At 61.1% G+C, this 12,053-nt stretch overlaps 1 protein-coding gene across 1 annotated transcript in view; it reads right to left on the bottom strand.

Moving 5' to 3' along the window:
- Nucleotides 1-3,267: 3,267 nt before the first annotated feature.
- CLPTM1 (cleft lip and palate associated transmembrane protein 1) overlaps nucleotides 3,268-12,053 on the bottom strand; it is a 48,279-nt gene continuing 39,493 nt past the window's right edge. The window contains exons 6-14 of the mRNA XM_012653407.1: nucleotides 10,540-10,625; nucleotides 9,650-9,770; nucleotides 8,811-9,055; nucleotides 8,060-8,153; nucleotides 5,698-5,888; nucleotides 5,342-5,437; nucleotides 4,911-5,046; nucleotides 4,198-4,365; nucleotides 3,268-4,003 (exon numbers count right to left, since the gene is read on the bottom strand). Of these exons, the coding sequence (XP_012508861.1) occupies nucleotides 3,714-4,003; nucleotides 4,198-4,365; nucleotides 4,911-5,046; nucleotides 5,342-5,437; nucleotides 5,698-5,888; nucleotides 8,060-8,153; nucleotides 8,811-9,055; nucleotides 9,650-9,770; nucleotides 10,540-10,625 (1,427 nt within the window). The 3' untranslated portion in view covers nucleotides 3,268-3,713. The remainder of the gene's footprint in view (nucleotides 4,004-4,197; nucleotides 4,366-4,910; nucleotides 5,047-5,341; nucleotides 5,438-5,697; nucleotides 5,889-8,059; nucleotides 8,154-8,810; nucleotides 9,056-9,649; nucleotides 9,771-10,539; nucleotides 10,626-12,053) is intronic.

Raw genomic sequence — 12,053 nt, 5'->3', positions numbered from 1 at the left:
AAAAAAAAAAAAAAAATGTAAAAACCATTCAAAAACAGGTGGCAGGTTGGCTTTGGCCTGCTGGCTGTACTCTACACACTACAAGAGCATCACAAGAGAGGTTGTGACTCCAGTATCAGACTACATGGGTTCAAATCCTAGATCTCCCATTCGCCAGCAGTGTGACCACAGGCAACTGATTTCATCTCTCTGAGCTTCAGTTTCCCATTTATAAAGTGGGTTTAATAATAGGATGGTCATAAGGATTAAATAAGATGATAATAGTTGACACTTGTTTTTTTTGAGACAAGTTCTCGCTCTGTTGCGTGGGCTACAGTGCAGTGGCTCACATAGCTCACTGCATCCTTAAATGCCTGGGTTCAAGCAATCCTCCTGCCTCAGCCTCTGGAGTGGCTGGGACTACAGGTGCATGCCACCACGCCCAGCTAAGTTTTCTGTTTTTTGTAGAGATGGGATCTTGCTATGCTGCTCACTGCTGTGAAGTGTCAGGCACTGCTCTAAAAGCTAGGGACATAATGAGGATCGCCACAGAGAAAAAGCCCTTGCCATCAAAGAGCTAAAATCCAAGTGAGGAAGACAGATGGAGAATAGATAAGCAAGTATATGTGGTGATGCGGTATTATAGAAGAATAAAGCAGGACATGCGGATTGAGTTTGGAGTGCAGTTCAGGTTAGGAAGTTCGGGGAGGGTCTGAGAAGGTGCCATGTGGGCAGAGAGTGGAAGGAGGTGAGGGATCCGCGTGGATACCTGGGGAAGTGTGTTCAAGGCACAGGGAAGAGCAAGTGCAAAGGCCCTGAGGTGAGAGCATGTCATGTTTGAGGAACATCAAGGAAGCTGGAGTGGAGTGACTGATAGGGAAGGGGTGGGAATGAGGCCAGAGTGATGGATCTATAAATGAGGACATTGAGTAATGTTAAATTTAATGAATGAAGCAAACCACATATGTAGCACTTAGGCTAGAACTTGGCTTGCAATAAGGAGTGACAAACAGTGGCTCCTGTTATAGGACCGGAAGCCCACCTGATCCCCCTCTGCCCCTTGCAAATGGCAGGCCTCAAAAATGTTTGCTGAGTGAATAACTAAAAGGACACATCAGATATCCTCAGCGCTCAGACTTCTGCTGGGCTGTCAACCCCATGAGGGCAGGCTTGGGACTGCCTTGGTCCCAGCTGCATACACAGAACCCACTGGCACACGGCTACCCCCAGGGGAAGGGTCATTTGTTGAGTGCACGTCAGTCTCTCTCCACTGGTTTCCCACGAAGGTCCACATTTCTGGATGTGTCTGTGTGTCCGTGAAAGTGACTGTCGGGATTGTTCAAACACACACTCAGCAAACGGTCCTGGAGCACCTCCTCTGCACTCAGCCCTGTGCCGGGGACACGGCAGTGACCAAGACAGCCTTGGTTATGTCCTCATGGGTCTCTGTCCAATGGAGACTGACCTGTCCCCAGTGATGACTCAAGAGTGGGCAGGGGGGAGGGGGGAGGAGGGAGGAGGGAGGAGGGGACAGGTATATGCATACACAGAGTGCAATGCGCACCACCCGAAGAATGGACGTATTTGAAACTCAGACTTGGGGGGGGCAAGGACAACATATGTAACCTAAACATCTGTACTCCCGTAATATGCTGAAATTAAAAAAAAAAAAAAGAATGGGCAGGGCTGCTATGAGAGGCCAGAGGACTTGGGGGTGAAGGAGGGCTTCCTAGAGGAGGGACACACGGGGACAGGTAAAGAGGGGCTGTGTGCCTGGGGCACGTGGCAGATGGAGGGAACAGCATGGTCTCCAACCAGGACGTAAAAAAATCACAGCAAGTTAGAGCGAGGGAGACCAGGCTGGCTGCTGGGGTTAGGAAGCCTCCCCTCCAGGTCCCGCTACCCAGTTAGCAGCCGGGGGGCTCTTCTCCCAAGGGCACTGGGGAGCCACGGGAGGTTCTGAGCAGGGGCCAGGTAAGGTCAGGCTTGTGCTCTAGAAAGTTCCTTCTAGCTGCTGGGTGGAGGGTGAGTGGGAGGTGGGAAGGGCAGGGCTGGGACAGGAGACCAGGGAGGACACTGGGTGGGGACCCCAAAGGGTGAGAAAGGGCCCGGATCAGGTGGTCCCAGTGGAAGTGAAGAGCTGAGACTCTGAAGCAATTGCGGGGTGCAGCTGATGGGTCTTGCCAAAGGCTTGGGCGTGGGGCTGTGGGAGGAGGAGCTAGGGTGATGAGGTTAGTGAGTCAAGGTGATGCCCCCTGAGGGTCTGCCTACCCCTGCCCAACCTGGGTTCCTAGGAGCCCATCAGAGAAGCGACGGTGCAGAGCCTGGGGTTTCTCCAAGGGCACTAGGGAGCCATGGAATGATATAGAGCAGGAGGGGGAATGGAGCAGATCCTGAGGGACGGGAGGAGACTGCAGTACCCTGTTTGTGTATGTGTCGTGTGGGGCCCTGTGCACCCCAGCATTTCCCCGGCACCTCATGGATCCCCTGCCCAGCCCTGCAGGGCGGACAGCAGGTGGGGCTGAAGGAACCTGGCACAGTCCTCAGCCCCAGGCCTTCCCTCCCTGCAGTGATGAGACCATGACCCCAAAAAGAAAATCCGGGGATGTGAGGTCCCCACCCCTAGGATGACAGAGAAGCTCAGAGGCCTCAGTCAGCTCACCTACAAAGTGGGTGAACGGTCCCAGCACCCAGGGCCCGGGCTGGGGAGGCGCACGTGCCACGTACCGAGAGCTTGGCTGGGTCCTCGGCACAGGCAGCCCTGGGGATGCTGATGACACCCCAACGGCCACGGAGCACCACGGCCAGGCGCCACTCGGGCACTTTAAGGCTTCACCCCGCACCCCCTGCAGCCCTGGGGGCGAGTGGGTGTAAGGCCAGGAAGGCGAAGGCTCACGTCCAGGGAGCTTGGCTGCCCACTGAGGACGCCTTCGGGAAGGGTGGTGGGCGCCTCTGCTCGGGGGCCAGGCCTGGCTGTGAACATGCCCGGCTGCGGTGCCAGCCGGGGGACATGCGGCCGGCACACAGAGGCTCTGAGCCTCCGCCGGCCAGCCCGGGCCAGCGAGCTCGGCGCAAGCCGCTTCCCCAGGCATCTGAGAAATGGGGGCAGGTACGGAGGTCCCCCCCGAGGGCTGGTGGGGAGAAGTGAGGAGGAGGCCCGGCCCAGCAGGCACTGCTCTCCACAGAGGCTCCCCGTCCCCCTTTCCACGTCCTGCGCCCAGGAGAGTCACCCCAGCCCCAGCTGCTGTCCAAGGCGACAGAGGAAGGCACGAGGGGGAGGGGAGGTTGTTGAGTTTAAGTTAAACACCCATATGAATTTATTAAATCCAGACTGTGTTAAAGGGCGGCGGTCTGGGAGGGAGGATGGTCGGGGAACGAGGGACAAGATGATAGATGGCCGTGGGGGTCCCACAGAGGGGCCCCGGCCCCTCCCCCGCCTGGCCCACCCCCTCGGCAGCGCCACGTCGGCTTCACCATGATTCTCAATGGTGCTGGGCTGGCAGGGCGAGATGGCTGGAAACACAGAGGAACAGACGGACAGACGGCGCCTCCACACACGACGAGCCCTGGCCTGCCCCAGCCCCCACGTCACACGCTGGGCCCCGGCCCGATGGGGGCCTCCTGCCACCCCGGCCCGATCTGTCCAGGGAAAGGGTGACAGGGAGGGGAGGCGACGGGGGGCCAGGGTGGAGGGTGTCACCAGGAGCTGGAGAGGACTGGAGGACTAGGAGCGGCTAATCCTTTTTCTTGTCCTCTGCTGGCTTTGGAGGGGCTTCCTGGGGCTCGTTGGCAGAGCTGGCCCCCTGGGTGGGCTTGGTGGACAGGGACACGGAGGCCTCCTCCCTGGCGGCAGCGGTGGTTGTGGCGGCGGCGGGCGCGGGTGTGAGGGCCCCTGCGGCCGTGGGGGCCTTGGCCGCAGAAGCAGCTGCTGTCAGGTCCTCTCCACTCATGCCGAACTCGTTCACGCGGGTGGGGTCGACGCGGTAGATCCACCGTTGATAGAGGTAGATGAAGAAAACCACGTCTGGGGGAGCGGGAGGGGGCAGTGTCAGGGAAGGGCCTGCCCCACCCGCGACCAGGTAGGTGTACAGGTGGGGGTCCTGCAAAGATTGGGCCGTGCCCCCCCAGACGGAGCCCCCAGTCCTCCCTCAGACCTAGGCCCCAAGTCCTGCCCGTGCCCTGCTTGGTGGGAACCCCCCGCCACCCAGCAGGCCTCACCGTCCCGCAGGCAGCCGATCCGGTACATGACGGGCATCTTAATGACAAAGGCGAACAGGTCATCGATGAAGGTGTTGAGGGCCTTGTAGGTGAGCATGCGCCAGGGCAGGTGGGCCACGGACTTGAGCTTGTAGTTGATGAAGAGCTGGGGCGTCATGGTGATGAAGCCTGCCGCAGAAGGACACCCGTGAGCCGAGGGAGGGGCCTCCCGAGACGGGACCCCACTTCCCACGTTTCCCACCCTCTCCTGGCTCCCACCGCACCAGCCCTAAAGGCTTAAAGACACCCCCGCATCCTACCTCAGGGACTTTGCACTTGCTCTGCTCCCCCGTCACTAGCTCTAGCACGGCTCCCTCCCTGGATCTTTCAGGCCTCAGTTCAAACATCTCCTCCTTGGACCCGCACTCTGCCCTCTGCAGCGCATTCCTCACTGCAACCCGCCTGTCTGCTTGTTTACTCCCTGGCTTCCCCACAAGACGAAATGCCCGCCTGACGACGGGGACTGACACGCACTGCTCACATCCTCCTGGAAGCCCTCCCTGACCCCAGGCAGGGCCACGCTCCTGTCTGGGGCTCCCCACATCCCACCTCAGGCCACTGTCTGGGGATGGGTCTGTCTCCCACACAGGACCGAGAGCCCCCCGGAGGGAAGGGCCAGGCTGAACTTGACCCCTGCTGAGTCCCCAGCACCGCCCAGCACGGGGCGTGCTCACCGAAGGTCAGCAGGAAGCCATAGAGCATGCTGAGCACCCAGGAGTACCAGCCCTTGTGCTCCAGATACAGGAGGCTGTAGACGGCGTAGCAGCCCAGGAGCGGGAAGAGGATCCAAGACAGGTACCGAAACGCCATCTGTGGGGTCACAGGGCAGGGCTGAGACCCAGCTCCTCGGGCCCCACCTGGCATTCCTGCTCCCCGCCCTCAGCCACCCATACCTGGTCTGGCAGGCCACGCGGGGGAATTTCCAGGTAGCCTGGGGAATCTGGACTTAGCCAGCAAGTAGTTGTGGCAGGTGGGGACAGACACAGAGGGTGTGACACAGGCCATAAAGCATGGGCCTGGCAGTCAGATGGTCTGGACCCAGTCCCCCAGGAGTGTGTGGGTGCTTGGAGACCACCCCCCAGGGCCCGCCGTGGGGGGCACTCACATCGTCATACACTTTGGTCGAGGACTCGATATACGTGGATTTGTCTTTGAAGGTTAGGCGGGGGAGGACTCCTGCCACCCTGTGCTCCCGGTCCAGCTGGGGACAAGGGCGGCCGGATCAGCTGCTATGCTGGCTCCCGCCCCCCAGGCCAGCCCCAGCCCCTGCCCCTTCCCACCGTTCCCAGTTCCCCTGCCCCACGTGTGACCCGAAAAATCCCCTGGTGTGAAAATCCCCTCGGTCCTAGGAGTGCGGCAGGAGCTGGGAAACCCCCAGGGGACGGCTCCAGGGTCTGGCTGGGCCAGACTCAGCCACCCCGGCCCCCTGCAGCCCTGAGACAGCATGGGGCACGGCCTTACCCGGACGTCCATGACCTTGGTGATCTTCCAGAGGTCGATGAGAACCCCGATGAAGACGCTGACCTGCACCACGAAGTTGGTCTCGTTGTCCAGGATGTAGAGCAGGACCACGAAAGACTGGAAAACGCCGAAGAAGACGGAGCGCACGGACAGGCCCTCCAGGGACTGCCGGCTGTTCCAGAACTGGATGTCTGTGCACGGGAGGTGGGGGAACCAGGAGACTGAGAAGCCCCCCCCGAGTCCCCTCCTGCAGCTCCCTCAGGCCCCCCTGGCCTGCATCCTCCTCAGACCCCGGGGCCGGGCTGGGTCGTCCAGGGGGAGGGAGGAATGTTGCTCCTCTCCCCTACGAAGAGCCTCCTGTTCACTGGCGACACCCGGAACACCAGACAGGCAGGACCTCTGCAGCCCTCCTGTGGGACGTCAGCAACCCAGTGGCCGGGCTGCGGTCCCTTGACTGATGCGGACAGTGACTCCTGCCATGATGGGTGCTCACCAAGCACCAGGTGCTAAGCGCTGATCAGGGAAACTGCTTCCCTGGGGCAGGCCACACAGCGCGCACGGCAGAATCTGGACGGAAGCCGGGTCTACGTCACACCATGGTGCCAACCTGCCTCTCCAGGGCATGTCCCTTGAGACCACCACCTCTAACCCCCGCCCCTGAAACTGTGAAGAACTGGCCCACAGATACCCCTGAGGCACAGACAAGAGCCCCAGGCTCAGGTCTCCAACCAGGAGCTCCTTCCAGCGTTCTGCGTGGACACCGCCTGGAGGACCCTGGTCCCCCCATGGGCACTTCTCTGACCCTGCCTGGGCTGCTCATCTGTCTAACTGCAGCCACCGGAGGCCGACCTAGCACAACGCCTGTCTCACAGCGGCCAGGCCAGGCCCGTGGCCACACAGGGTCACAACCAGCTTTGCACTCGGGGAGTGAGGGCTGTGGATTCTGGCCCTTCTCCTAAGCCCCCATCCCAGAGCTCCAGCACATTCCACAGGCCCACCCTGCCCACCTCCACCCATCAGACTGGGAAGAAAGGTGTGGAGACAGGGTTCGGGGGGGTGGGAGGATCTGAACCCATCTTCGGACCAAGGAGGCTACACAGCACTGTGAGTGGGGCCCGCGCCACCCGCCGTGTGACCTTGGCGAGAAATCACGGCTCCCTGCGCTTCGTTTCTCATCTGGAAAAAAGGGATGCCAGCCAAGCCGGCTCATGGTCAGCAGAAGGGTCTAGTGAGGTGGCGCCTGCGCGGGCACAGCGAGCCCCACAGGCGACGGCTGAGACAGCGCCAGCGACTGCGCCATTCAGACGCTACGTCTTTCTAGGCGGTAGCGCTCAGAAATGGCAACAGTATCTTTTTTTTTTTTTGAGACAGAGTCTCACTCTCTTGCCTGGGGCGAGTGCCGTGGCCTCAGCCTAGCTCACAGCAACCTCAAACTCCTGGGCTCAAGCGATCCTTCTGCCTCAGCCTCCCGAGTAGCTGGGACTACAGGCATGCGCCACCATGCCCGGCTAATTTTTTCTGTATATATTTTTAGCTGTCCAATTAATTTCTTTCTATTTTTGGTAGAGACAGGGTCTCACTCTTGCTCAGGCTGGTCTCGAACTCCTGAGCTCAGAACGATCCGCCCGCCTCGGCCTCCCAGAGTGCTAGGATTACAGGCGTGAGCCACCGCGCCCAGCCTGGCAACAGTATCTTAACGACAGCGGTCCTCACAGTAACACTCAGGGCCGCAGGCCGCCTCCTTCAGAATGGGGGTGCTCTGGGGAGCAGGAAGTGGCTGCAGGGCCTAGAATGAAAGTGGGGGCTGCAACGTGCTGCCATTTAAGAGCCGTGTGACTGTGGGCAAGTCACCTCGCAGGGCCGTGGCTCCTGTGAGGACTCAGGAGCTACCTGGAGAGGGTGTCTAGGACAGTGCCTGGCATGCGGCCACTCCTCAAACGCTGGCCATCAGCATTGGTGGCCTTAGAACCCAGGGGCCTTCTGGGGACAGGGCTCTCACCTTCCCGCTCAAGCAGGGCCCGTTCCTTGCCAGGCAGCCTGCCAGGCAAGGCAGAGGGAACAGCTCTGGGGCTTCCCTGCTCTTGGCTTCGGAGTTCCCCGGCCCTGCTTCCTGGAGGTGCCGCCCTGGCCTCTGCCCGAGCAGCAGGCCCAGCCCTCCCTCAGCACCGGGCCCGGTGGGTGGGAGTTTCTGGGTCGGCAGTTTTGGGGCCAATGCCCCTCCCTAGCTCACTAGGCCTCTGGAGACCGGGGCTGAGAGACCCCAGGCAGGGGGAGGACGTGTGCGGAGGAGGGGAGGAGGAAGGGAGCAGGCCCTGTCCCCAGGCCTGCACGGCCCTCACCGGCTCCGGGGGCCCATCCCTACCGTTCTTGAAGGCCAGGAACTCAAAGATGCTGTGGACGATGGACACAATGATGGTGAGTGCCAGCAGGTAGGGGTTGGTCTCCAGGAGGGCCACCTGCAGGGCACACCTGTGAGCATTGCCCTGTCCTGCCCGGGAGCTACCCACATAGCACCTTCACCAGCCCGGCCCCTCCCGGCCCCTGAAGACGTTCCCCACAGACCCGCCTCCCGGGCCGGCTGGAGAGGGCAGGGGCATGCTGGGCATGCTAGCCATGCGGAGCGTTGGGCAGAGATGGGCAGAGGGGACAGAGAGGAGGGTGACGTGCAGAAAGAGACAGAGAAGAGACGGGGAGACAGCAACAGGGGAGGGGCAGAGACCCAGCAGGAGATGGGCTGAGAGAGGTGAGGGGCCCTGGGAGTGAGGAGCAGGCCCAGCACTGGCGACAGCCCAGGGCACATACGTAAGGTCACAGTGAGACAGCAGAGACACGGAGTCGGAGCCAAAAGCCAGGGAGGCAGGGCTTGGGACAGAAGCAGGCGGGGGCAGGTCCAGACCCAGAGGGCCTGGCCGAGCGCACTGAAAGGCCTCGGAGACAGGACCCCGGAGCCAGCCAGGGCCCGTTTCCTGCTGCTGCAGGGCGAGGGCCTGGGAGGTTGTGAAACTGTGGGCAGGGGAGCGCCGGCGGGGAGATCCCACTTCCCCACTTCCCCTCGCCTCCTGCAGCCCAGGGAGGTGCTGGGAAGCCCCTGCTGCGCCCGGGCCGGCGCCCACCTTCACGGAATCCTGCTCCTCGTCCGACTGCTCGTACAGCTCGTCGCTCAGGAAGTTCCAGGGAGACTTGGTGCTCTGGGCGGCGTAGAGCTGCCAGCGCCAGAGCGAGAGCGGGCAGAAGGAGACGCGGAGCGGCAGCGTGGCCAGGCTCTCGTTGATGGGATAGTAGTCCTTCTGCAGGTTCCAGTAGTCGTTGAAGTAGATGATGGGGTAGTAGTCACCGCTCACCGCGTCGAACTTCACATCTGCGGGCACACGGGGCGGGAGGCACTGCTTAGTCCAGGCAGGAGGCCGGGGCACCCACGAGGCTTCAGATGTCTGCAGGGACCCAGCAGGGCTGCTCTGACGGAGACCAGAGGACAGGGGACACTTCTGGGCTGCGCCTTAAGAAGCTGAAGGGCCCAACCTCAGTGGAGGGGACCCGGTGGAAAGGGTGGGCAGGCCGCAACCAAAGTGGGCAGCCGCGGCTCAGCTCCAGCCCACGGTGATCGCGTATCCCAGTTTCATAAAAGCAGCCAGAAATCTGGATTTTTAAGTGATATTGCCTGAATTTCAAAAGTTGGCAACTAATGCACATTTTTTGAAAACAGCTTGTGGGCTGGATGAGACTTGTCTGTGGACGGATTCTGGTGCACAGGGGGGAGTCCGGGGTCGCTGGGGTGTGGGGGTAGGAAAGGGTAGCGGGTAAGAGAGAAAGGGGCAGGGCAGGGCGGGGAGCTCAGGAAGGGTGGAGAACGAGAAAGATCTCTCGGGGGGACAGGGACAGGAGAAGAGGAGGAAACGGGCCCAGAGCACCCTCCCCGAAGCCTCTGCGAGCAGCTGCAGGGCGGGGGGCTCACACTGGTCCAGGGGAGGAGGCACGCTGCCCTTCACCCACGGCGTGTGGTCGTCCACGATGTTGATGGTGATGTTGGGGTGCCAGTGGGAGATCACCTCCACGGGCCCGTAGTCCTCGGCCCTCTGTGGGGAGATGGAGGTGGGGGTGGGCCTCAGAGGCAGGCGGAGGTGCCTGGGGGGCACCGGCCTCTGCTCACTTCCTCCTGAGGGCTCCCATGATGATTGTGACAGCAGAACATCAACCGCCGCGGGGACCCCTGGTGGAGGGCTCACCCTGGCCTTACAGACTCCGCCACTCAGGATCCTCTCGGCCACCTGACAGGGTTCTCCCACCCCACAGGGCAGAAAACGGCGGCCCGCGGGCAGGCTGCAAAGCCCAGCCTCAAGACGGCAGGCTGCACATGGCAGCCCCACCTCTGTGAGTGGGGACTAGCCCCCCAACCCAGGACCACCCTGGGTGCCCACCACAGGTTAACCCCCCGGCTCCGCCAGCCCACGAGGATTAACAGCAATGAGCGATCCTGTGATTCCCACTAGAGCCACTCGCCCAGGCCCTGGGCCTGGCTGTACAGGGGTGAGTCTGGCTGTGAGTCTGGCCTCATCTGAAGACGGGACTGGTGACGGGAGCCCCCTCCCAGGCTGGTGAGAGGTTGCGCGTGCGCACTTAGCGCGTGCTCCCTGAGCACTGGCCCCCATGGCCTTGCCTGGAATCCTCCCTGCTCCCTGAGGCAGCTGGTTCCTAACCTCACTTCCCAGAGAAGGAATCCGAGGCTCAGGGAGGGGAGCGGCTTGACCAAGCCCCCCCTGCGGCAGTCAGCGGTGGTCACAGCCCAGAGCCCCGGTGGTCGGGTGCCGGGCTGTGAACCAGCCTGATGGCCCTGCTCCTGTTTACCTTGATCATTTCCGGGTCAGCTTCTGTCTCTCCCGTCAGCAGGTTCTTGGTTTTCTGAAATCGCCTGCGCTTGTATTTGTTGATCACTGTTGGCGGGGGGAGAGGCAGGGAGACAGGGAGGGGGTGGACATGCGACCTGCAGGCACCTGCAGCATCTAGACACCAGAGCCCTGCCCCACGTGGCTGCTCGTGGTCTCTGGCTGGGAACAGCATGGCCTGAGCACCTGAACTGCCTCCCCAAATCTCACCACGGGGACGCCACCATCAGCAAATCACCCTAGGCAGAAACCTGGAGACTGCCTTCTCCAGAATCTACCTCGTCTATTCCAGCAGCCTGCCCTGGAGGCCCCCTCCACACAGGCCTCAAATCTCACCCCTTCTCCCACCCGTGGGCCCACCCAGGCCAGCCACGGGCTCCTTCCCGGACGACCGGGGTCCCCTTCTTGCTGGCCTCCCGGCAGCCACTCTTGCCCCCCGCGACCTTCTCTCCACAGGACAGCCGGCGATTCTTTTAAATCAAGTATCTGACCTGCCTCACCCCCTCTCCTCACGTACGCCGGCCCGGGGCCTTCACGAGTTCGGTTCCATCCCCAGGAACGTGCTCCCCTACACGGTCTTCACGGCTGGCTCCTCCTCAACCTTCCAGTCCCTTCCTCCACAGGGCTTCCCTCGCCACCCCACTCGACAAGGTTACGCAGTCATTCTCCTCACCAGCTTTATTCCTCACAAGATTTCACCTCCAAATCCTCCTGCCCAGTGCCGGCTGTGCCCTCAACCAGTCCGCAAACCCCATGTGGGAAGGGCCGGGCCTGTTCTGAACACCCCGTCCCCGCACAGGCTCAGCGACGACCAGTTGAACACGTGACCGTGAACAGGCTGCGGACAGTTCCAGAGAGGGCCTGGGGCCACCACCACGAGAAACCAAAGTGAAAAACACTTTGGGGCTGTGACTCCCCAGCCAGAAGTCAACCTCACTTCCTCTTGCAAGGGCCAGGTTGGCCACAGGCTCCTGCCCCCCGCCCTGACTGCCAGGAGGGAGGGCTCGTGCTTGCCTGCGCTCCCACTGCCCCCTCCGCCCTGGCCGGGGCACTCTGAGCTCTTCCTCGCGCTGGGAAGGCAAACTCTGCCTGCCCTCCTGGGACTCTCCATCCTGCCCGCTAGGGCCAGGCAGAGACGGGGGATGGGAAGGGGCGCTGGCCGAGAGTGGGGGTTCTTTTTTTTTTTTATTCAGTTTTTTTTTAATTTCAGAATTTTATGGGGGTACAAACATTTTTGAACCTAGGTGATATTTTGGGGGAATTTTTGATGTGTTAGTGAGGCAGATTCAAAGCGAGGATATTTGCATAGAATTTTTTTTTTTTATCATTCCAAGGTATTGTGAGGGTACAAACATTACAGTTACACTTTATGTCTTTGCCTCACCTAAATGCGGGTTAAAGGCATGCCCTTCCCTCCCTTTAGTGCTCCCTGTGTCTTTTAGTTGTAGATTTGCCCCCCCATCCCCCTAATCCCTA

The sequence above is a fragment of the Propithecus coquereli genome, unplaced genomic scaffold, assembly GCF_000956105.1.
Source record: "Propithecus coquereli isolate 6110/MARCELLA unplaced genomic scaffold, Pcoq_1.0 Scaffold42, whole genome shotgun sequence".
Lineage (NCBI taxonomy): Eukaryota > Metazoa > Chordata > Mammalia > Primates > Indriidae > Propithecus > Propithecus coquereli.
The sequence above is the reverse complement of the archived record's forward strand: the minus strand, read 5'-3'. Positions and strand labels throughout refer to the sequence as shown.